This window comes from Canis lupus, chromosome 15 (genome assembly GCF_003254725.2).
Source record: "Canis lupus dingo isolate Sandy chromosome 15, ASM325472v2, whole genome shotgun sequence".
NCBI classification, from domain to species: domain Eukaryota; kingdom Metazoa; phylum Chordata; class Mammalia; order Carnivora; family Canidae; genus Canis; species Canis lupus.
In genome coordinates, this window is record NC_064257.1 from 61979660 (window position 1) to 62003977 (window position 24318).

A 24318-nucleotide genomic window follows, 5' to 3' on the forward strand; every position below is an offset into this window, starting at 1 on the left:
AACTTAAGATCAACTGTTATTCAAGGGCAATGTCTAATAAGTGCAGACTTTAGCCTAGCATTTATGTGCAAAATTAGTAACTACAGTAGGGACCAAATTGGTGTGAAGATTGGATTACTTTGATCCATTTTAGAATACTTCTTCAAGAAGAAAGCTCATCTTTTTTTTTTTTTTTTTTAATTGTTTAGGGTAAGTTCCCCTGGTGCTCTATATCTCTGATTCTCTTCCCTTTTTTTTTTTTTTTCATGAAATAAATTCAGTTTTCTTTACTTGGACCATGTATGGCCATATTGCTTTTATTTAGCTCTGGACACTGAGTCATCTCCATGTTGAGTGCTCAGTTATACGCCTCGAAATGTATGATTACGTTGTTTAATGTCCCACTCTCAGGAATTTTTATAAAGCATTTTGCTTTAACTGGAGAATATCTATCCACATTGTGCTTGAAGTTGAAATCTCCAGTGGGTTATAGATTAATGTCTATAAGATCAGCTCCATAGCTTTATGAAAATCTCCTCGTAGAATTGGAATTGTTAAAATGTGCTTATTCTTTCTTATGAAGAAGAGAGTTGTAACGATTGCTTCTAGGAGAGGTTGGCGAGAATGAAGGGAATATCTTGAAAATGGGCTTAAAACACAGACAGACATGTCAGAGGTTTGGGGAGCACACACTACACCTTCCAGGCTGCTTAGTGCATTAATATGTGACGTCACTGAAAGATAGACTGAAACACTATAGTCTGGGACGTGGGTTCTGTACCTTCAGGATGTTTCTCTAATCCGTAATGCTCATGTGAATATACTGGATTTCCTCACGTGTAGAAGAGATATGATGCTCTAGTATCACTCGATTTCTTTATTGTCTTTTGGAAAATTTTTTATTCACGCAATACTAATATTTTTTGTAGTCACATGGCAGTTGGAATAAAAACCTAGTTAGATGAGTGTTGTCCTGGTTCCATTGTGTGTTACAACCTTGAATTCGGAATTCTCAGAACTCACCTTTGCATTGGGATCTCTCAAAGCTTTCGAAGTTACATAGATGAGCCATAAAAGCAGCCATCTTCAGCTACTGAAATTGTGAAGATGGGGTCACTGAGGCCTGAATTCTGTTTCTGGAACCATCGCCATCGATCTGCATGAGAAGTCTGTTATTTTTGGATTTCAAGAAATAGGACAGCAATACAGTTATCAGTGGCCAACTGAGAAACCTGTTAAGATGGCAATGTCCACGGGTGAAAATGACAGCCATGAACAGTAAAGCAAAAATACATAATTAAGTTTTGAAGCACATTCTCCTTGATCAAAAAGCCCCCCAAGTAGAGGTTGGAATAGATCCGTCCGAGAGAATCTCGTTTCCGTTCTGAATGAAACCTGCTGCCGGTATTTTGCTTTTAGTGACCAGGTCCCATAGCTACGGCCTGCAGTGTTGTCTTTACCTACAAATACCGCTTTTATGTTTTTCGCAGTGTTTCACAGAAAGACTCTAAAGCAAATAGAAAGATGGTTTTTGTCGATCTTGGCAAATGTCATAAGAGAAAGGTGGGGCTCATGAGGTAAAGATACAACTTTTTGTGATCATTCCTGCAGTCCTGTGAAGGCAGTGAGATTGCAGGGCTTCCTTTTCCCGTGTGGTGGGCAGTGAAAACAGTGGCACGCCTGCATTGCACGTACCTGGGTGCTCATAGACGGCTGCAACCAGCCTGTAGGAAAGAGCAAGATGCGCACCCGGAGGGGCTCTTCTCTCCTTTCCTCCGTCTGTTACAAGCCTTCTGAACTGTGTGTGACTGATTCTTAGGTCAAGAGTACAATTTTCTGAAGATGGAGCCTGGAGAAGTGAACTCGCTTGGAGAAAGATACGATTTTGACAGTATCATGCATTATGCCAGGAACACCTTCTCAAGGTTGGAGTCTCAGGTTATACCTTTTGACTTTTAATTCCTCTCCTTACAAGGCTGTGTTTAACATTAGAACTAGAACTGCTTTCTTTCCTTTTTCTTCCTTTCCTTCTTTCTTTCTTTCCTTCTTTCTTTCTTTCTTTCTTTCTTTCTTTCTTTCTTTCTTTCTTTCTTTCTTTTTTTTTTTTAAGATTTTACTTATTTATTCATGAAAGACACAGAGAGAGGCAGAAGGAAAAGCAGGCTTCCCAAGGGGAGCCCAATGCGGGACTCGATCCCAGGATTTTGCCCTGAACTGGAGGCAGATGCTCAACCAGAGCCACCCAGGCGTCCCTAGAACTGCTTTCCAATACTGTGGCTGTGATGTACAAAAATACTTGATGGATATTTATAGCCAATGCTAGCATTTGAGATTTTAAAAACATATTTTCACATTTCCTATCAAATATATAAATTCAGAGTAAAAATTAAAATGATGTGAATTACTTGAGCCATCTTACATTCCTAAATCACTTTAAAAAGTCCAACAAAACTGATGAAACCAATCAGCATATTAAATGAGCATGACATTATTTAATGAAAATTAGGCATTCACAAATCAAAGAGGGGACTTGGTTGTTGAGTTGGAATTCTGCTATCTACGCGACTTGTGCTTTCTACTCTGTATTTTCTATTGCTCAAATACTAGTTATGCTCATTTAATTCCCAAAGTACATCTTATGAAGATATTTTACTTCATATAGTTAGAATTTCATCACTTACTAACCTTAAAGTTATTTCATTAAAAATTAAATGCTTTTCTAAAGAATGTAATAAATTTGGGTTTCAATTACTTTATTCTAAAGATGATGTCATCCAGCAAATAGTTCTCAGGTAAGGAGTTTGGGGCTGAAATCCTCCCCTTTCCCCATTTTAAGCCCATCTTACACTCATATGTCCATTCCAACTCATTCTTTTTGCCCACTTACGTCCGTTTCACAATTCATCAGACATCTGTTTCCAAAGGCAAGGTTGGAAAGAAGATAAAAAATTCAAATTAATACCTCTGTTTTTTAAAAACAAAAACTTAAAAAGAAAGATTTGATTTGGTTTTTTAAGTAATCTCTACAACCATAGTGGGGCTTGAACCTACAACCCTGAGATGAAGAGTTACTCGCTCCACTGACCGAGCCAGGCAGGCACCCCCTAAAAATTTCCTAATAAAAAGTAAAGAAGAATGTGTCGAAGAACTCTTAATACTTTGATAAATATTTATATATACACATTTATATATAATATTTGGATATTTATACAAACATACATATTTGTTTAAATATAATAACGACCAAATACTTAAAGTTTCTGGAATTGAATTTAAGTTTTGGTAGAAATGCCTCCATAAATTTGGCTTGAAATTAATCTCAAAGAGTTTTAAATTGTTTCTAGTTCAATGCTTGGAATTGAGTTTTCTTGTAGAAACATGTACCAAATAGGATTTGGGTCCAGGTTCAGCCAAGGCGCCTCTCCTATTCCTATGCTACTGAATTATATCATTTAGAACTAAACCGACTTTTGATTCTTTGGAATACAGGATGTAGTGGAAAGTGGAAAAAATTGTTCACTCTTTCTTATTTAATACACGATGAACTTATACCAAAGTGTAAGATATATATTTCCTCTTATTCTCTGTATTTCTCTTACATGTTTAAATTGCTTCTTTTCCTTCTTTTCTGTCAGTCATTCTGCTCTTGCGACCTGCAGTCCATCATCCCCATCCCCCCGCACCATGGTGCTGCATGCCAACCAGCCTTGGTCTATCATTTTGCCTTATTGTTTCAAAATTATCCTGTTCAGTTTTCCTAGTGAATTCATATTCTTAGAGTGAAAGTTACTATATCTACCTGTTAGAAGCGTTGATCCAACCAACATTATCTTATTGTTTTGATCTTTAAAGAGAATGTTTATTAATTCATACGTATATTTAAATAACTGAATTCCAGGAGATAAAATATTTGGCTCAGTTCTTAAGCCCTACCTTCAAAATATTTGAGGGTGTATGTGTGTGTGTGTGTGTGTGTGTGGTTAAAAAACACACAACCTAAAATTTACGATCTTAATTATTTCTAAGTGTACCGTGTGGTAACGTTAAGTACATTCACATGGTTGTGAAGCAGATATCTATAACGTTTTCATCATGCAAAGTGAAACCCTATGCCCATGCCCATTAAATGACGATGCCCCTTTTTCCCCTCCTGGTGGCCCCTGGTAACGACTGTTCCATTTTGTGTTCACATGAACTTGGCCACCTTAGATATTTGCCTTTTTGTGACGAGCTTATTTCATTTAGCACAAGGTCTTCAAGGTTCACCCATATTACAGCATGTGACAGGATTTCCTTCCTTTTTAAGGCTAAATACTATTCCATAGTAGGTGCAGACCATATTTTGTTCATCCGTTGATGGATGCTTGAGTTGGTTCCATTTGTTGGCTATTGTGTATAGTGCTGAGGTGTGCAAATATCTTTTCCAGACCCTGTTTCCAGTTATTTTGCCTATACTCAAAAGTGGGATTGCTGGATCATATGGTAGTTCACAACCTCACAGCAGTGCACAAGGGTTCCAGTTATTCCAGATCCTTGTCACATGTATTATTTTCTTTTTTTTTAAATATTAACCACCCTAATGAGTGTGACATGCTGCTTTATTGTAGCTTTGATTTGCATTCTCTGATGATTAATGATGTTGAGCGTCTTTTCATGTGCTTTCTGGCCATTGTGTCATCTTTGGAGAAGTATCTGTTCAATTCTTTTGCCCATTTAAAGTCATATTATTTAATTTTTTTTGTTGTTAAATGGTAGGATTTCTGTATATATTCTGGATCCTTTTTAGATACTTAATTGGTAAATATTTTCTTTTTTCATCTCCGCTGCACAGTAGCTTTTTGATTTGATGTAGTCTCACTTACCTATTTCCGTTTTTGTTAATTGTGTTTTGGCTTCATATCCAAGAAATCATTGCCAGATCCAATGTTGTGAAGCTTTTTCTCTGTTTTTTTTCATCTAAGAGTTTCATAGTTCAGGGATTTCTGTGTAGGTCTTAAACTGTTTTGAGTTAATTTTTGTACCTAGCTTAAATAATTATCTAACTTCATTTTTTTGCATAAAGATTTTCAGTTTTTCCAACATCTTTTTTGAAAATATTGTTTTTTCCCTGTTTTTTTTTTTTAAGATTTTATTTATTCATTCATGAGAGACACAGAGAGAGAGGGGCAGAGATACAGGCAGAGGGAGAGGGAGGCTCCCTTTGGGAGCCGATGTGGGACTTGATCTCAGGACCCAGGGATGACAACCTGAGCCAAAGGCAGATGCTCAACTCCTGACTCACCCAGGCATCCCTGTTTTTTTGTTTTGTTTTTGTTTTTGTTTTTGTTTTTTTTCTTGTTGAGTAGTTTTGGCACACTTGTTGAAGATCATTTGCCATATTCACTAGGGTTTATTTCTGAGATTCCTATTCTATCTTCTAGGTCTGTAGGTCTGTCTTTATACCAGTAGCATCCCGTTTTGATTACCTTAGCTTAGTGACGTGTTTTGAAATCACTATGTGTGAGTCTTCCAACTTTGTTCTTTTGCAAAACATTTTGGCTATTTGAGGTTCTGTGAGATTCCATATATATTTTAGGACTTTTTAAACTTCTAGAATAAATGCCTTTGGGATTTAGCAGAGATTGTGGTTGATCTGTAGAACATTTTGAGTAGTCTGGACATCTTAACAAACTAGGTTGTCTAATCCATAAGCAATGGAATGTCTTTCCACTGATTTATGTCTCCTTTAATTTCTTTTGCAGTGTTTTATAGTTTTTTAGTTACAAATCTTTCACCTTTTTTGGTTAGGTTTATTCCTAAGTACTTTATTCTTTTTAATGTTATTTTAAATGGAATTGTTTTTCTTAATATCATTTTCACATTGTTCACTGCTATTGTACGAAAACACAATGGATTTTTGTTTGTTGATTTTGAATTCCACAACTTTGCTAAATTTGTTCATTAGCTCTAACTTTTTTTGTGGACTCTCTAGGGTTTTCTATATTTAAGGTTACATGATCTGTAAAGAGAGATGATTTTAATTCTTTCTTTTCTATTAATGTCTTTTACTTCTTTTTCTTGCCTAATTGCTCTGGCTACAACTTCCAATACTATGTTGAATAGAAGCAGCAAGAGCAGAGATTTCTACCTTGTTCTTGATCTTAGATGAAAAACTTCCAGTTTTTCAGCACTGAGTATGATGTCCTCTGTAGGCTTTTCATTTATGGTCTTTATTATGTTGAGACAGCTTCCTTCTACTCCTAGTTTTTTGAAAGTTTTTATGATGACAAGTGAATTTTGTCAAATGTTTTTTCTACACCAGTTAGATGAACATGTGGCTTTTGTTCTTCATTCTGTTAATGCAAGTATTTGAAGTTTTATATTTTCACCTATTCTGGCCCCAAGGAGCCCATAAAAGTTTTAGTTGTCTTCATGGATGTAGCCCATCAGCAGATATAGGTACTTACTTTTAGGAAGTATAGGGCTAGATATCTGTGGCCTTTATATGAATGAGTGACTTGTAATATAGAGGCTTGCTAACTGGGATTGCCCATTTTTCATTAATAAAACAATTGCAAAATTTTACAGTTTTTAAAGGAAGCATAGCTAATTCCCTCTTCTAAAGTAGAAGAAATGAAGATGAGTAAGTGTAGCCCTTTGTAATCTGTCTCTGGACTATTAATAGTGCCTCACTGAGGATGTTCAGGAAAAGCCTGTATTACTTAATGACCTGGATGTGGAGGAGAGAATTGTTAACTTCCTGACCACAAAGGAAGAACAAAATAAAAGGTGACTGACCCCTTCCTGATGGAAGAGGTTACCTCAGTAGAGAGAAGAAGTAAAAATTCATCATTCTATTGTCTGAGTTTGAATAGACCCATTTCAAGATGTCCTTGACCTTTTTAAATTAAAGCTGTTTTGAAAACTGGAAAAAAATGAACCTCTTAAAGATTGCAAATCTGCTTTTAGAATTAGAAAATAATGAATATTCTGTTGGTGTTGAAGTACTGCAGAAATGCTAGCCCTTCATTAATTTGGACCTACCTACTTAATGTATCTGTTGATGCATGAAGCATAGTTGAAGAACGGCGTTTCTCAATGCTACTCTATCTTATAGCTCAACTTCCTCGATTGCATTGGCCTAGCTGGAGTTGTATCTTATTAAAAGTATGAGCAACTTCTCACTTGTGCTGGTCTACTCCCGCAAGTCATTAGCTCCCCCTCCTTCCCTTTATCTCAAGCAGTATAGATGGAGAGTTCTGTAGATACTTAGGTTCGTAAAGAGTTTCATTCTCTATTTATCCAGGTTTTATCTAAGGGTCACTACTCTTACCCAGGAGCCAGAGAGGTTAGTTAGTCATAAAGCCGTCATAGATCATGTCACTCCTCCTTTACCATCTTCCAGATATTAACAGTTTTCCTCAGGCTAAAAGTCACGTTCTCCGTGTGACACTCAAACACTTTAAGGATCCTCCCATCTCTGAGTCGTTCAATTTCCTCTTCTTTCTTTCTGGAATTCTCTGCTCCCATTTACCCACAGTGTCCTCACCTTCACTTCCTTCATGTTTGCCCAAAATGTCAGCTTTCAAGTGACTTTTTCTTTGATTACTTTATTTAAAAGCTACTCCATCACTGGATAATCAGTGTCCGTCTTCACTTCTTCTTTCTCCATAGTACCTGTCACTATCTCAATGCTCAATCTTTTGTTTAATGTCTCTTGCTCCACATTAAAATGAGAAAATCATCAGTGTTTCTTTTAATGTCTATAAATCCAGACCTACAACAACCTACAACACTGCTTAGTAAATATTTCCCAAAGGAAGGAATAGAGACAAATGTTCTTTTAACCTACAGTCTAAATATAATTTATTCATTAAAATTTGGAAAGGAGTATAATGCCTTTCATCCTAATTTAAAAGATTTTTTTACGATTGTATTTCTTAATTTCAAATACTTTTCTAGAAAACCTCTCTCTCTCTCCTTTGAAATCCTCATTGTTCTTACCACTGGAATGGCTTCCCAGTCCATTTAACTTTTAAGCTCAGTTCTTCCTTTAGAGTTATAAATGTTGATATTCATTGCAAAATTAAGACTGTATCTCATGCATTGTATTCAGAATTTTTAATTTTGAAGGTATCACATATTAGGTTTCTCACAACTCAGTATCTCTAGCTTAGCATTATCAGGGCTTTGCTATTGCTAGTTTTTTTCTTCTTAATTTTATCATGAAAATTTTATTCTCTTTGTGTGTGTGTGTGTGTGTGTGTGTGTGTGTATCAAAATACTATTTTGCTTTAAACTGTTCTTTCTAAAATTTGATACCATTTTTCCTGGTCTTTTAACATACTATAATACTTAGACTCCTAAGAATATATAGGTTAAATTCGTAATTTAACTAAAAAAATGATACATTTTGTTTGGCTTTTACAATTTTAGTAAAAATATGTAGTATAGGTTGTCCTTAAAAAATAGACTTCTATGAGGAAAAATTGTTTTACAATTTAGGAATCCAGGGGGTTCTTAGATTTGCTTAAAATCCTAAACCTAAAGCCGTGGTATACTTGGTGGGGGACCATATAGAATTCTAGATTTTTAAAAGTTTTTCCAAGTAAAAAAAAAAAAAAAAAAAAAAAAAAAGTTTTTCCAAGTAAAAGTGCATTTCATCATTGACTTTATGCTAGATATACAATTTAATACAACTACTTTTTCTACTTTGATAAACATGTTTTGAAAGTCCGGCATACTATTTGAAGCCCAACACTGATATATTTTCCCTTTACTTGACATGAGTTTGAAAAAACAAATCTTATACTTGTAGGGTATGTATGTGTCTTAATTTGGTGACTTATGTGTGTCTTGCTTCTGATTTTTTTCAGGGGGATGTTCCTGGATACTATCCTCCCCTCGCGTGACGATAATGGCATACGTCCTGCAATCGGTCAGCGAACCCGTTTAAGCAAAGGAGACATTGCACAGGCAAGAAAGCTGTATAGATGTCCAGGTATTGCACCAGATGAAAACAGAGCCATAATTGTGCCTGACTGTGTTCTTGCAGATGAATAAGCCACAATTTACTGAACTGTTTACTTGTGTCTCTCCATGCTGGCAAGTGACGTATTCAGTTCAAAGTCAGTAATCATAAAATGAAATGAGAGAACTCTGGAACACCCATTGATATAATTAAAAACAAATTGCTAGAAATCAAATTTAAGGCACAGGGATAGTATTTTTTTTTTCTTTTAACTTAACAAGTAAAAGAGCAAAAAAGCAGGATTGTTTGATAGTGGTTATTAGTTGCATGATTTCATAGTCAAATGTTGGGTTTTCTTGCCAACATAAAAAGAATATCCTTTATTTCAACTTCAGAATTGAGGCCTGAATGATCTTTTTCTTGCAAGTACCATCATGAATGATATATAAATTAAGATTTATGACTGTTGCAAAAAAATGAGCTCTAACTGTGTTGCTAATGGGTTACTCTATGTTTTGTTTTCACAACTGGACAAAATTGTGAAAAAGAGATGAAGGGAAGATCTTAATAAGAGTGTTGCAAGGGAACACCGGGTATTGGTCCAAAAAAAGAAAAAAGAGTCTGCTTTCAATTGGAAATGCTGCATACTCTATGTACCTCCTGCATAGTCAAAATCCTTTGAAATACCCTGTATCAAAGAAATATGTTTAACTTTGGTTAGCACAGCTTTTCCCTAAACTTTCGTTCATGGACGTATGTAAATTACACGTGTATGTGTGGTATTTATTTTTTTTAGACCTAAATTTCCACAGGAAAGATGTATTTGTAAGTGAATAAGTGAATGGCACCACTGTGACAACAGAAATGAGTGATCCTTGGCTAGTTTCTGGCAGTACTGGATTTATTACACTTTTTAAGTAGAAAGTTTGGGGGAAGATTGTGTGATTAATAGCAATTAGGTAAATAGAAAGTTCAGATAGGAAACCATTTCGTTTGTCTCTCTAAATATGTGTGTGTGTTTATATAATACCACCTCAAAAGCACACTAGAGATGCTTTTACTCACTGCGTTGTAGGAAGGCCAGTCAGTAGGAATCAGAAAAGTAATCAAACTTATGACACTATAATTTTCAGCCTATAGCTCTTAAATATTTAAGTTACCATGGGAAAATATATATAGTTTTCACTTAAATACGTAAACAAGCTATTTTCTTACTTGAAATATAGTGATACTGTGTGCATTGGTTTGTTAATACAGTAAAACCACATCGATGAAGGTTTATCAGTAGCTCCAAGAACATTAGTGGGATAAATGTTAAAGATTGATAACTGTAGATAGAAGTTTAAGTAAGATTACTTATTTGAGAATTATCTAGGAAGAGAGTAGGAGTTCAGAAAATGAAATGCGGGTTGCATCTTGGTTTTAATGCAGAAAAGGCGAGAGTTCTAAAACTGCGGAGTCCTTTGGAGTTTGTCTTAGTGTTTTCTCCTGTTAGAAGTTGCTGGTGAATAGAGCCGATCAGAGATATTTGGCAACATTACTCCAGCTTTTCACTTCTTATCAGTTTACCCTCTAAGCTCTTCTGGATCTGCATTTTATAGAGGTATTCCTTAAGAGATTAACCTTGAAAGGAATACCGGCCTGGTTCACACTTCAATATTTAAGGTTGTAGGTTTTATGGTCCATGATAAGTGGGGCCCTGAGTCCAAGAGGGCAGGTCCCTAATAGGCAGGTAATAGTAGGCAGATTGGAAATAGTGTTGCTTTTCCATTAATAACATAGTAAATGTGTTTTTATCTATGAGAAGGCGAACAGCCTTAAAAAATATGCATTTTTAATTTCCTTAAAGCCATATAAAGTGTTGTTTTTTATGAGACTTTCTAGCTGGCAAGCAACTTCTAATCCATCATTCTATTTACCTATGCCAAATATATAAATTAGATTTGTATAGGAATCCTGAATTACTTATTGTACAGTCAGGGCATACTAGTCACGAAAAAGCTCCATACAGGAATAAAGTTGTGTTTTTTTAAGGTGATGGGATGAAGATAAGTTTCTTTTAGTTTAGAATTATTTTCCTTGCCATTTCTTGTTCTTTTAGAAGCAGGCAAGAAATCTCTCCTTATGTATTTAATATAAAGAAAGAATAGGATTCTTTACAGCTGTGCCCCTCCTCTAACGCGAGACCCTGGCATCTATCTCCAGACCACATCCCAGAAAGGAGAAGGAAGGGAAATAAAAGGAGGCCTGCCCAGCCCTGGGATTGGATAGGTTTCCAGACAGTGCTGCCTGAAGGCCAGTCCTGTGTCCTTCCTTCCAACAGCTTCCAGGTCTTTCTAGCATTAAAGCATCTAACAGGACACCTGCTAGTGCTCCTTGGCCGGCCTGCCTTTATAATCCCTTGCATCCTACATACTGTCAGGACAAGATATGCCCAAGCAAGGGTGGACAATAGGGCATCACTGCAGTCTCCATCGTCCCTTAGCAGTTGGCTTGCGAAGGAGGTCTTTTCTAGGGTGTATGAGTCGGAGTGGGTATTCTTCTCTTCGTAAATCAGTAATATGTACTATTGTTCTCCCTTTGCCGGGGGGGGGGGGGAGGCTTGTTTTTCTTGTGACCCTCATTTTCTAAAATGTATTTTTTTCTACTTTAAGATTACTTTCCTTTTTGATTTCTAAACTGCTTCATTGAACTCTTCTCCTGGTACAGTTACCAGTCTTTATTTGCATTTTTTCTCTTAGGTCTGTAGTCCCATGGCGTTTTTTGCTTACTTAGGACTTCACCAACCGTCAGTCCAAATATTCTTCAGTAAATCCTCCCCAATAAATATGTCAAGAAACATAATAAAATTTGGGAAATTGCAGAATAAAATGAAAGCTATAAATCAAGGGCCTTCTAAATATTAGAATTCTTCCTTATTACATAAAAGTGTGTGTGTGTATTCACCCATAAACATGCGCACAGTCTGAGTTCACAAATTTGGGAGTTTTCCATGCCAGTATCTGCACAGCAGGTGTGCTGGATGGGCCTGTCTACAGATGAGCATCTGTGGGTGGAAGCCAGTCCCCGCGAGCATGGACCCCGAATACTAGAAACGTTGCATTCCTTTAATCCCTAGTTCATTAACTTTACCTTGAAAATGGAAATAAGGTTCTTATTAGTTCCTTAAAGCGTTAATCTCTTGGCTCCTGGTATAATTTTCTGAGGTTCCAGACGGAATATACTTTCCATATGTGCTTGTACATACGGAGATCATGGCTAAAGTATTGCCCACATGTAAAAAAAGTAATTTAGCCAATTTTTCCCCATTTACTCATGGAGTCATTTATTCATCTCCCTGCAAACAGTCCCTGGGTCGGTGGATGGTACCACACAGGGATAGTCAGGCAGCCCGAGCCAGGAGCCAGAACCGGGAAGGGCCTCGTCCCCTCCTTCCCTCAGTGTCTCCAGCTAACCAGTCCTATTGCCTTCTTGGAGTCTTACCTTCTAGCAGTGCATCCCCTCGTCTAGGAGCCTCATCGTTTTTCTAGATTGTTGAAATGCCTAATTCACCTCTTGCCTCCGTTCTGACATCTCTTTAATTCTCTGGCCATTCTAAGTGGCTTTGGAATATGCAAATCTTACTCTGTTTATTTTCAGGATAAAGACTAATCTCCTTTCCTTCTGTCATTCCAAGTTTTTTTTTTTTTTTTTTTTTCTTACCTCTTCCCGGAGTCTTTTCCCTAGGTTTTTTCCCCTACAGCCTGGGTTTTCGCCTCCACTTCACTTAGCTCCTGGTACCACAATGTGCTTGCCTCCTTCCTCCTCCGCCAGCCAGGATGCTCCTAACTGCCTCGGGCTTCAATCCCAGCTCAAGTTTAGGATTGGGCTCCTAAGTCACCTCCTGCTTGGAGACTTCCAGGCCTCCCCTGTGGGAAATGCCGCATTCGATCCCGGTCTTTGTGTCTTACTCATATAATTATCAGTTGACTTGGCCTTCCCCACACTGGATTATAGCTCTGTGGGATTGCAGTTGGATTTTCCCTCATGGTATTCTGGATCTGATGGAAACCAAGTGCTCAGTCAGTCGCTGCTGAATGAATGAATGAGTCACCGTTAACTCGTGGAAGGCATCAGATGTCATGGCCACGGAGGAGGAAGCCCAGACTCCACGCCCAAAGCCCAGCCTCTGGGGCGTCACACGGACAAGATCACTCGGAGAGGAAGGGATCCTAAAGGATGCTGCACAGGTCCCCGAGACACGCCTCACGGGGCTGAACGGTGTGGGGCGGGAGAAAGGTCTCCCCGCAGTTGGTGTTTATGCTTCATTTTAAAGGGTGATTGAGACTTGGCTAGGCAGTTACCATCGAAATGCATTTTTAAAACATTTCAGTAATTAATCTCACATCCTCTCTCACATGATTTAGGATTCCTTTTAACATTTTCTTAAAATCATTTTACATTTTATTCTACATTTTAGAAATCATTTAAACCTATATTTATTATATTTAAAAGTTTAAGGGATATCAATATGTTAATTAGGAAGCATTAAATTGACTAGATAACAGTTTTCTTTCTTCCCCTAATTCCTCAATTTGTCAAGATCCTTTCGGAAGAGACTTATCTAATAGAAATTATTGTGCATCTCTGTCTGTGTTTTCCTTAGCCTCAGTAAAATTATAAATGCGGTCCTATAGAATATGGAGAAAGGCAAGTTCTCAATCTTTGGTGTCGGGTGGATAGTACAGAATTTGGTGAGCAAAGTAGCCATAGATGGACATGCAGACAGCTATGAATTTAATAATGTCATTAAAAGGACAAGAGTTTGTGATAATTGCTCAACAAGACACAATCCAAGTAGTATTTATACAGTTTAGGTATCATTTTCTATTCTGGAAGAACGAAGGTATATGTAAATCCCCTGATTTAGGAGCGAGATTGATAAAGGACTTAGTTTAACTGCTTTTTTTTTTATTATTAATTATTTTTTATTTGAGCAGAAAAACACATAATATGACATGTACCCTATTACCAAATTTGTGAGTGCGCAGTAGTGTCAACTCCATGCACACTGCTGTACAGCAGGGCTCCAGAATCTCTTCATCTTGCGCGGCTGACACTGTCCACCGCACAGACTCTTCATTCCCTCGCCCTTTCCGCTCCCCACTTCTGAGTCTGACTCCTTCAGGAACCTCAGGAAGTGGAATCACGCAGGACCTGTCTTTCTGCAGCTGCCCTCTTCCTCTGGCAGAATGTGCTCTGGGCTTATCTAGCGCGTAGCATAGGCCAGATTCCCTCTGTTTTAGGGCCGAACAATATTCTATTTTATGCATATAGCACAGTTTCTTTATCCATTCACCCACTGATGGATGGTTTGGATGTTTCTGTTTCTTGGCTAATGTGAATAATGCTGCAATGAAAACGGGAGCAGAGATACCTCTTCAAGATCCTGTTTTCAGTTCTTTTGAATAAATACCCAGAAGTGGGATTATTGGATCATTTGGGAATTATTTTTACAATTTTTGAGGAAATCCCACACTATTTTCCATAGTGGCTGCACCATTTTATATTCCTACCAACTGTGCACAGAGGCTGCAATTTCTCCATTTCTTTGCTGACGCTTCTTATCTTCTCTTTGCTTGTTTGTTTTTTGATAATGACCATCCTAACAAGGGTGAGGGGATACCTCATTGTGGTTTTGACTTGCATTTCCCTGATGATTGCTAATGTAAATAGAACTTTTTTTTTTTTATACCTGTTGGGCATTTCTTTCTTTCTTTTTTTTTCTTTCTTTCTGTTGGGCGTTTCTAGGTCTTCTTTGGCCATCTCTTTTTCTTTGCCTATTTTAAATTGGGTTATTTTATCTTTTGCTATTGACTTGTAGGAGTTCCTTATATATTTTGAATACTAACCCCTCATGAGATATATGATTTGCAATGCAAGTATCTTCTCCCATTCGGAAAGTTGCCTTTCACTCTGTTGACGGTTTCCTTTGCTGTACAGAAGCTTTTTTTTTAGCTGATGTAGCCCCACCTGTCCATTTTTGCTTTTATTTCCTGTGCTTTTGGTGGCATATCCAAGAAATCATTGCCAGGACTATTGTGACAAAATTTTTCACCTCTTTTCTTCTTTGTAGTTTCGGGTCTCACATTCACGTCTTTAATTCATTTTATGTTGATTTGTGTGTACAGTGGAAGATAAGGGTACAATTTAATTCTTTCTGTATGCATATTTCTAGTTTCTCCAATACCATTTGCTGGAGAGACGATGCTTTCCCCAATGAGGAGTCTGGCACCCTTGTTGATCATCAGACCATTACACATGGGCTTATTTGGGGGCTCTCTCTTCTGTTGGTCTGTATGTCTGTCCTATGCCAGTATCATACTGTTTTGAATACTGTAGCTTCAGGTTGTGGGAGCCTCTGGCTTTGCCCTTTTTTCAAGAATGTCTTGGCTATTTTGGGTTTGTGGTTTTATGTGAGTTTCAGGATTTGGTATTTTTTTTTCTTTCTGTGAGAGACGCCATTGAGGTTTTGGTAGAAATTGCGTTGAATCTGTAGATTGCTTTGGGTAATATGAATATTTTAACAATATTAAGTCTTCCAATCATGAACACAACTCGTCATTCCCTTGATTTGTCTCATCTTAAATTTCAGCAATGTTTTGTAGTTTTCAACGTACACGTGTTGTACCTTGTTGGTTAAGTTTATTGCCAAGTATTCTATTCTTTTTTAATGATATTATGAATGGGACTGTTTTCTTAATTTCCTTTTGAAATTGTTCTTGGTGTACAGAAATACAATTGATTTTTCTGTGTTGATTTTATATCCTGCCACTTTGCTGAATTTGTTTACTAGTTTCTAACAGTTTTGTGTGTTTGTGTAATGTTTATGGTTTTATACATGTACGATTGTGGCATCTGCCTACAGAGATAGAAGTCTAACTTCTGAATTGTTTTTAGTTTTAGAGTAATTATTAGGGCAGTGGAATTAATAACTGACCACTGTATATTTCTTTATGAGTTTTTTTCTCCTAAATATGACTGAGTTTTAGTTCAAAGACATATTCAAATACTTTAGACAGCAATCTTCCTACCTGTGTAAGAGGTAGCTAAAGGTTGAAAAAAGGATTCAGGGCATAATAACATTTGATCCCTACAAAGCAACTTTATTAAATGTTATGTTAATTAAATGTTCACTTAACAAGAGAAAACTTAGGCTGAAGCTTCTGAGACTTTCTTATAGGACATAATTAGTAAGTGGTAATGCCATGACTAAAACTTGTGTTTTCTTATCCAGAGATTTTGCTCAGTAAATGAACAGCATTTTAACTTCATAGCGCCACTTTTTTCTTGCTTGATTTTTCTTTAGTTTTTTTTTTTATAATAAACTTTGCTTTTCATATCTGGATATTAATCAGCCTATGGCTGGGGAAGGTACTAAAATATCTTTTGTAGTAGGGATCAGATAGTCAGGACAACCACACTTTCTTATAAATGATTATAAGCTTTATAAGCAAATGCTGTATAATAGATTGACTAAATATTTGAATTATATGCTGTATTCTATTTTTCATTTCATAAAATTCTCCATTTCATCTTTATCAGAACAGTATTTTTTTTGTGTACATCTGTGGATTCAATATATTTGTTATAATTCCACTTCAGTAAATGCAGGACCAACATTCTATGTGGCTTAATGTACTTTTCAATCATTAAAGAATTTATTTTTAGACTGCTATCAATTACAGTATTTTACATTGAAACACACTCACCTCCCAAATGATTATTTAGCATCTGAACTGATCCTACTTAGAAGCACGTTGTTTGCATTAATAGAATCTTAATAAATTTTCATTTTTCTAAGTGTTCTTGTAATGTTGCATTTATCAAGAGCTCTCAGATGACTGATGGAAAGTACTGAATTATGTATTTTTGACCTTGAGCAGCTTCATTTTGTTCTAAAGGTGCTTTGACCTGCCTATTCATCAAAATAAACACTGCTTACTTCTACTCAAGAGATATTTTGTTGTGCAAACTTAATATCTGTGTTTTCAAATAAATATTTATATCATGTCAGACTTTTTACAGCTCTGTTTTGTTTTCAAAGTCATCATTTTTCTTTCTTCATTTGACTTAAGATATGCAAAGCCATTTATTATTTATGGAGGATTTGATGAGATGAGAGTTCACCTGCTGGTAGCTATGACTCTATAATATGGTAATATCTCAGTCTGATTTCAGTCTCCTTCAGATGGAAAGAACTTTTTTTTTTTTTATTGAGTGAAGGTTATAAAGATGACAGGCTGCAGCAGAAGAATTATTCTTAAATTCAGGATACTTAAAGCAGCCTGGTTTCGTGTGGCACAAGCTATGTCTTACAAAGGCAACAGGAAAACCCATTATAGAATGGTTCTGACCACTAACCTTGGCTAAACCAATGAGCTAATTACACTCTGTGTCTTTGTTGAAATGGCCCTGAAGATATCAATCACACCGATCTTGAGGCTGTGCAGCTGATAATTTGCTATTTTAGATAACTGATAATTACTTTCAAGAAATTAGACAGTTGTAGTAAGAGGCAAACCTAATTGCTTTTCCAGTAATTTTTACTTACGATCATCAGAAATGAGAGAGTAAATAAATGTCCACATCTTGTAGGAAAATTTCAATCTTCCTTTATGTTTTTAGCTTTTCAATTATTTTCAGCTTATTTTGAGAAAAATTTTCATTGTGTGCGACATTTTTGGTACCTTTATTGATTGTATTCTAATCATTATTTAAGATATCTTATTTTCCAACTTTGATATTTGCTATGAAATTTAGCCTCACTTTACACTGAAAATATTAATTATATGTCATGTGATCCTCTATCCACTTCAAGTACTTCAACTAGATACCCACTGGCCTGAATCTGAATATGAGTGACTGACTGACTCTTTGGGAATGAATGAGAAAAGTCTCCATGAGGAAGAATTTTATGAATGCCAGATTATCTCATAATCTTGTTTTATGGTTAGCCCTAATGATGCCATTAAAATGGTATGCTAAAATCCTGGCAGTAGAGACCTAAGAAGAAATTTACTTGGAAAGGAAAAGTCTTTTATAGAACACAAATATATATTCTCATCTAACACCAAAAGACTCAGGGCTTTATTTATCATGTCAGTATTTTTCATAAAAATTAAAAGAATGATCTTATCTTTTTTTATGGAAATATGGATAAGTCATGTCTTTAAAAATGAAATATATGTATCTTTTTCCCCCCCTTTTAGCATGTGGAGAAACCCTACAAGAATCCAATGGCAACCTTTCCTCTCCAGGATTTCCAAATGGCTACCCTTCTTATACACACTGCATCTGGAGAGTTTCCGTGACCCCGGGGGAGAAGGTAGTTTATACCATTGATAGTTCTCATTTAGTATTATATAAATACAAAAGTTCATCTTCTTTTAAATGTAATTTGCTTTATTTTTTATTCTTATATGATTCTTCAAAGAAGAGAGTAAAAAACTCAGAAGATTCATCATGAAAATTGCTCAAACTCTGGGAATGTTTTGAAAAATGTAATTTAAAAAGAAATAGTAAATGCTCCAAAAACATTGAAATAATACAGATTATGTTCTCAGGCATAATGAAATTCAAGGTAAAAATAGGTATCACAGAGATAACCAGAAAAATCCCACACATTTCAAAGTTAAGAAATATACATAAAATATTCAGTTCAGCTAAGAAGCAATTACAGTGGAGGTTAGAAATCATTTTCAACTGTAATATAACAAAAATACTGAATAGCAAGGCTGTAAGACTCAATGAGAGCAGTACTTGGAAATTCACAACCGTCATGCTCACATTAGCAAATAAAAAATGCCCTAAACTAACGAGTTAGACATCCTTATTCAGTGGCTATTAAAAGGGTAATAAAATAAATGGAAAGGTACGTAATGGAGGAAGTAATAAATAAAAGATAAATTAAGGAGATAAAAATAACATGGTACAGAGTATGAACAAAATTGGTACTTTGAAAAAACTTAGAAATAGTTCAAGAAAGCAAAAGAATAACAGGAAAAGCACAATTATCGAATCACTAGAATAAAAAGATTATTATAACCATAAATGTTCTAGATACCAAAATGAGAATAAAAGAGTATTGCCAACATTATGGCAGTAACTTAAGGAATATAGATGAAAGGGGAAAATTCCTAAAAAAAATATTACTGAGTTCTTACTCAAGAAGAAGAAAAAAGCTTGACTACTCCTATAATCACTAAAGAAAATGAATTACTGTCTAATTGAATCATTAGGTTTTTTGTTTTTTTTTTTTCAGCCATGCAAGTCTAGGCTCAGATGGCTTAATTAGTGAGTTCTAGCCAACATTCAAATAAGAAATAAGTATAATCGTATATAAACTTTTTATTCCAGGGAATAAAAAGTGAGATCCACTCTCCTATTTATATGGCTAACAAAACCTTGATAGCAATCCTGAGAAGGACAGTATAAAAAAAGGAAAATTATAATCCAGGTTAACACTTGAATATGGATATAAAGTCTCCAAGCCAAACCAAAGGTAGATGCATATGTGTGCACATGTGTAGACACAAGCACCATTAGATGTATGTTTCAATTAAATCTAGAAAAAAAAATCTATTATTGATGTAATAGCAACAAACCCTGAACAAATGGGGAATAGGTATTTTCTTAATTTTAGAAAATTGACAAAAATAACTGTAAATATCACTTTTGTGAAAACTCTGAAATTATTTCTTTCTACCACACCACTTCTTTTTCAACATTTTTGGTGGAAGTCACGGCACATTAAGGCAAGAAAATGGAATTAAGCATAATAAGGATTGAAAAGGAAAAATATTCCCTTTAGCATATTTAGTTGGTTTGGTTATAGAGTTTTAAATCATTAAGAAAGGAAATAAGTGAATCTATTAACTTCTGGTTTCTGTCTTGAACGCTAACTTTAAAATCTTTCCAGACCAAGATTGTATTGATACTAATCTTTATTTTTGCCAGTTACTAAATAGTTTTTGTTATTTGCTTATGACTAATTCACCTGGAATGACTTAACTATACTTAAAGCTTTGGTGAGAATGCAACTGAGGTTAAAGAAAGTTTGAGATTTCTGATAATTGAATGTTGTTAAGAGAATCATGGGTGTGGAGCTGTCCAGGGTGTTCCAGGACTCAGTGTGAAAATGGAATGAAACATTTGCGTGACATGAATAGTTTTTAAATATAAAAAGTTACAACTGACTTGGAATACATAAATGCATACATAATTCTCTATACAGTCATTTTTAATTTAAGAATTAAAGGTCTGTAATGAGAATATTTTATTAAAATCATTTTGAACAAGGCGTTGAAGAGCAAAATATAAAAGCTGAAAACTATACATGATTTTGAAAATAAAATTACAGAATATGAATAGTTTTTTTTTTTTAATATGAATAGTTTTGAACAAGGTTAATAAAAGTAAATCCACTCATAAGAGCAAGATAATACGGGAAAAAAAATTGTTCCTCTTATCCAGTTGCATTACTTACACCATCAGTATTCAAAGTTAATTCACTTTTCTTATATGCATAGTTACCAATAAAACTCTATTTTCCAAATGGTACAAATAGGAAGAAATCAGCACATCTATCATCTTTTAAAATTATTTTTCTTAATATTATATATGATGATGAGCAAATAAATTGAATTAAGTGGTCAGTGAACAATATTAACTCATTTTTCATTCTTGTGTTTATATTAGTGTTTTTTGTTTGTTTTAAATTTGGGTTTATTCTGATCTTTTTTACTTCTTTCGTTGGCAGTTTAACACATTGATTCCAATACTAACCTTTAAGGCTATAAATTTTCTTCTAAGAACTACTTTATCTGAATTTTACTAACTTGACATACGGTATTTTTGCTATTTTCCAATTTTTATTATCTTCTTTGTCTCTTATTATTTTTCCTCAACTAACATATTTTTTGGTAATATATATTTTCTTATTTGCAAACATACATTTTCTTCCCAATTATCCTCTTCTCCTTTAGACACGTCTAGTGAGAGACTCTAGTCTGTAAGATGTCAGTGTTTGAAATATATTGAGGCTGGCAGTATGACCTTGAGTGACCAGTATTCGTGAAGTCTAGTCATTGCTTTAAAATTGGGGTATTTGGGGGCCCAGTCAGTTAAATATATGACTCTTGATTTCAGTGATTTCTTGATCTCAGGGTCCTGAGATGGAGCTACATGTCCTGCTCTGAGCTGGAACCTGCTTAGGATTCTCTCTCTCCCTCTCCCTCTGCCCCTGCATCCACTCTCTCTCTCTAGATAAATCAATCAGTCTTAAAAAGGAAATGTATTTATTTTTTTAAATAAATATTATGATTTAAAATATTTTATTCTATATTATTATATACATACTATGTTTAGACTATAACATCTTTCTGATAATTAAATTGTTATGATATGCCGTATTTCCTTATCTCTAGATTTAGGTTAGTACTCTATTTTCTCTGATATTAATAGGGTTACACATTCTTTTGATTAGTATTCTTCCCTGGTTATATCTTCATCTTGCTTTAGACATTCATTTGTTCTGTGGTCTTGTTTCTTGGGTATGTCCTTATAGACAGCAAATAATTTGGCTTTATTTTTATTTAATTCATGGTGGCTAATTTGTCTTTAGTGCTTATTGCAGTTACATTTATTGTGATTACTGATGTAATCAGTAATTACTATTTTTTTGTTTGCATCCAAATGTCCCACTTTGTTTCTTTTGTTCTACTTTTTGCCTTTTTGTGTATTGAATTTATGGTTTCGTTTTCCCTCATCTCATTTATTTTCTACCTATTGGTTTGAAAGTTTTAAATGTATATTCTATTATTTGGTACCTTTTTTCTAGCAGCCTTCTTAATAGAGTCATGTCTAATTGATATCCTTATCCTTCTCCCAAACCATGGAAAGATTCTAAAAAAGAGGTTACAATGTGTAGTTATCTTCATTTTATATGCTATTGTTTTTATTTTTCCTCAAGTTTGTTTCATCCTGACATAAATGAGATATTGTTTTTTTCAGTTAACATTTGTTAAGTTATATACGGATATTTATCAAAATTTTTATTGTGGTAAAAAACATGTAAAATTTCCTGTCTTAACCATTTTTGAGTGTATAGTTTAACAATGTTAAGTACCTTCACATTGTTGTGAAACAGATCTCCAGAGCTTCTCCATTTTGCAAAACTGAAGCTCCATACCCATAAACCATGTCTGTTTCTCTACCCCTCAGTGGTCCTCTGGGAACCACCATTCTACTTTCTGTTTCTACGACTTTGACTACTTTAAATACCCACATAAGTGGGAGGGTACAGCATTGGGTTTCTTCTGTACTGGCTTAATTCATTTAGCATAATGGCCTCAAGGTTTAACCATGTTTTAGCATGTGACAGGATTTTCTTCCTTTTTAAGGCTGAATAATATTCCATTGCAGGTATAGACCACATTTGTTTATCCATTCATCCGCTGATAGACGTTTGAGTTTCTTCCACCTTTTGGCTATGGTGAACAGTGCTATGAACATGAGTTTGTAACTATCTCTGTAAGACAGTTTCCTTTCAGTTCCTCTGGATGCACTGCTGGATAATTTGGTAGTTCTGTTTTTAATTTCTTAAGAACTTCCATATTGTTTTCCATAGCGGTTGCACCATTTTACAATCCCACCAGCAGTGTAGAAGGGTTTCAAATTCTCCACATCTTCACCAATATGTAGTATTTTTTTAAGATTTTTTAAATTTATTTATTCATGAGAGACACACACACACACAGAGAGAGAGAGAGAGAGGCAGAGACACAGGCATAGGGGGAAGCAGGCTCCATGCAGAGAGCCCGACATGGGACTCGATCCCAGGACTCCAGTGCTAAACCGCTGAGCCACCCAGGGATCCCCATTATTTGTTTTTTTGATAGTTGCCATCCTCATGGGTGGGAGGTCATATCTCATTGTGGTTTTTATTTGCATTTCTCTGATGATTCGTGATGTTGGCCATCATTTCATCTGCTTCTTGACCATTTGTATATCATCTTTGTAGAAATGTATCTTCAAGTGTCTTGCTCATTTGTTAGTTGGATTATTTTATTTTTTCTTGTTGGGTTATAGATCTTTACATATTTTGGCTATTAACCCCCTACGAGATGTATGATTTGCAAATATTTTCTTCTGTTCTGTAGTTGCCTTTTTTACTCTGTTGATTGTTGCTTTGCAAAAACTTTTTAGTTTTGTGTAGTGCCACTCAACTATTTTTGCTTTTGTTTGTTTGTTTTGCCTATGCTTTTGTGCCATACCTAAGAAATCATTGCCAGTTCCAGTATCATGAGGCTTTTCCTCTATGCTTTCTTCTATTTTATAGTTTTGGGTTTTACATTTAGGTCTTTAATTCATTGTTGAATTAACTTTTGTACATGGCCTGGCTTCATTCTCTTGTACATTGGTCTTCATTCCCGGTAGCATTTGTTTGAAGATTCAGCAAATATTTTTATTTATTATTTTTTCTCACACCACAGACTTCCATTAAGGCTCATTTTGCCCTGCCTATAGTTTATACTTCAGGTTATTTTTTTAATTAGTATATTTTTATATGCTAGTATTTTTTCTGTTTGAAATTATGAATTCTTTTACTTGAATTCACGATAATGTAATTTTACCGTGTACAATTGGCTATATATTTAACTTGGTTAAAAATCAAAACTTGAAGAAATACTTTCCTTTGAAATATTTCTTAATGTGGAATCCTGAAATTGAAAATATCAAAAGTGATTTAATGAGCACAAAAATTGAATAACTTCTAACCATACAAAATAAGTTTACAGAAGTTATTATAAAATGATGCTGCCTGCTTACAGATGATTTCTCAAGGCAGTTTTTTCATATTCTAAAATCTCAGATTTCTCTCATGTAATAAAATGTGTTTCAAGTGCATTACATAACAATGTGTACTCTTCATTTTTTTTTATCTCTCTCCATTTATTTTACTAGACTAGTAAAATTCTGATAAGCATACCTTACACATGACACATGAAAAAATTATCAAGTGCCTTACATATGAATATAAACACATGGATGTTATATAAAGTTAATGAAATGAAAGCAAGCTATATAATTTATAAAATTGAAAGTGTTTTGAGCCAGTATTATGAGAGTAGTTGAATATTATAAAATTTATTATTTTGTCAAATGATAGTACCAAAATTGAAAAAAAAGTCTAAAAATTTCATAAATGCTGGTAACACTAGAATTCAATATGCATATTTAAGGATAACCTGATGAATTAGGAGTAGGAGGACATATTTCAATCCTATAAATATAAGAAACTAATATTTATTGAGTATTTACTATGCCAGGCACTGTGTTGAACTGCT

General features: G+C 35.0%; 1 protein-coding gene across 2 annotated transcripts in view; it reads left to right on the plus strand.

Annotated features, from left to right (window-relative positions):
* The window catches only part of TLL1 (tolloid like 1), a 193660-nt gene that overhangs the window by 103409 nt on the left and 65933 nt on the right, over positions 1-24318 (plus strand). The window contains exons 7-10 of one of the 2 annotated variants that reach the window (XM_025438978.3): positions 1799-1904; positions 8835-8959; positions 18181-18296; positions 18405-20578. In XM_025438978.3, coding sequence (XP_025294763.1) covers positions 1799-1904; positions 8835-8959; positions 18181-18296; positions 18405-18437 — 380 coding nt within the window. In that variant the 3' untranslated portion in view covers positions 18438-20578. Of the gene's footprint in view, positions 1-1798; positions 1905-8834; positions 8960-18180; positions 18297-18404; positions 20579-24318 lie in introns of those variants that run through there. The other variant, XM_025438977.3, reaches the window with a different exon arrangement.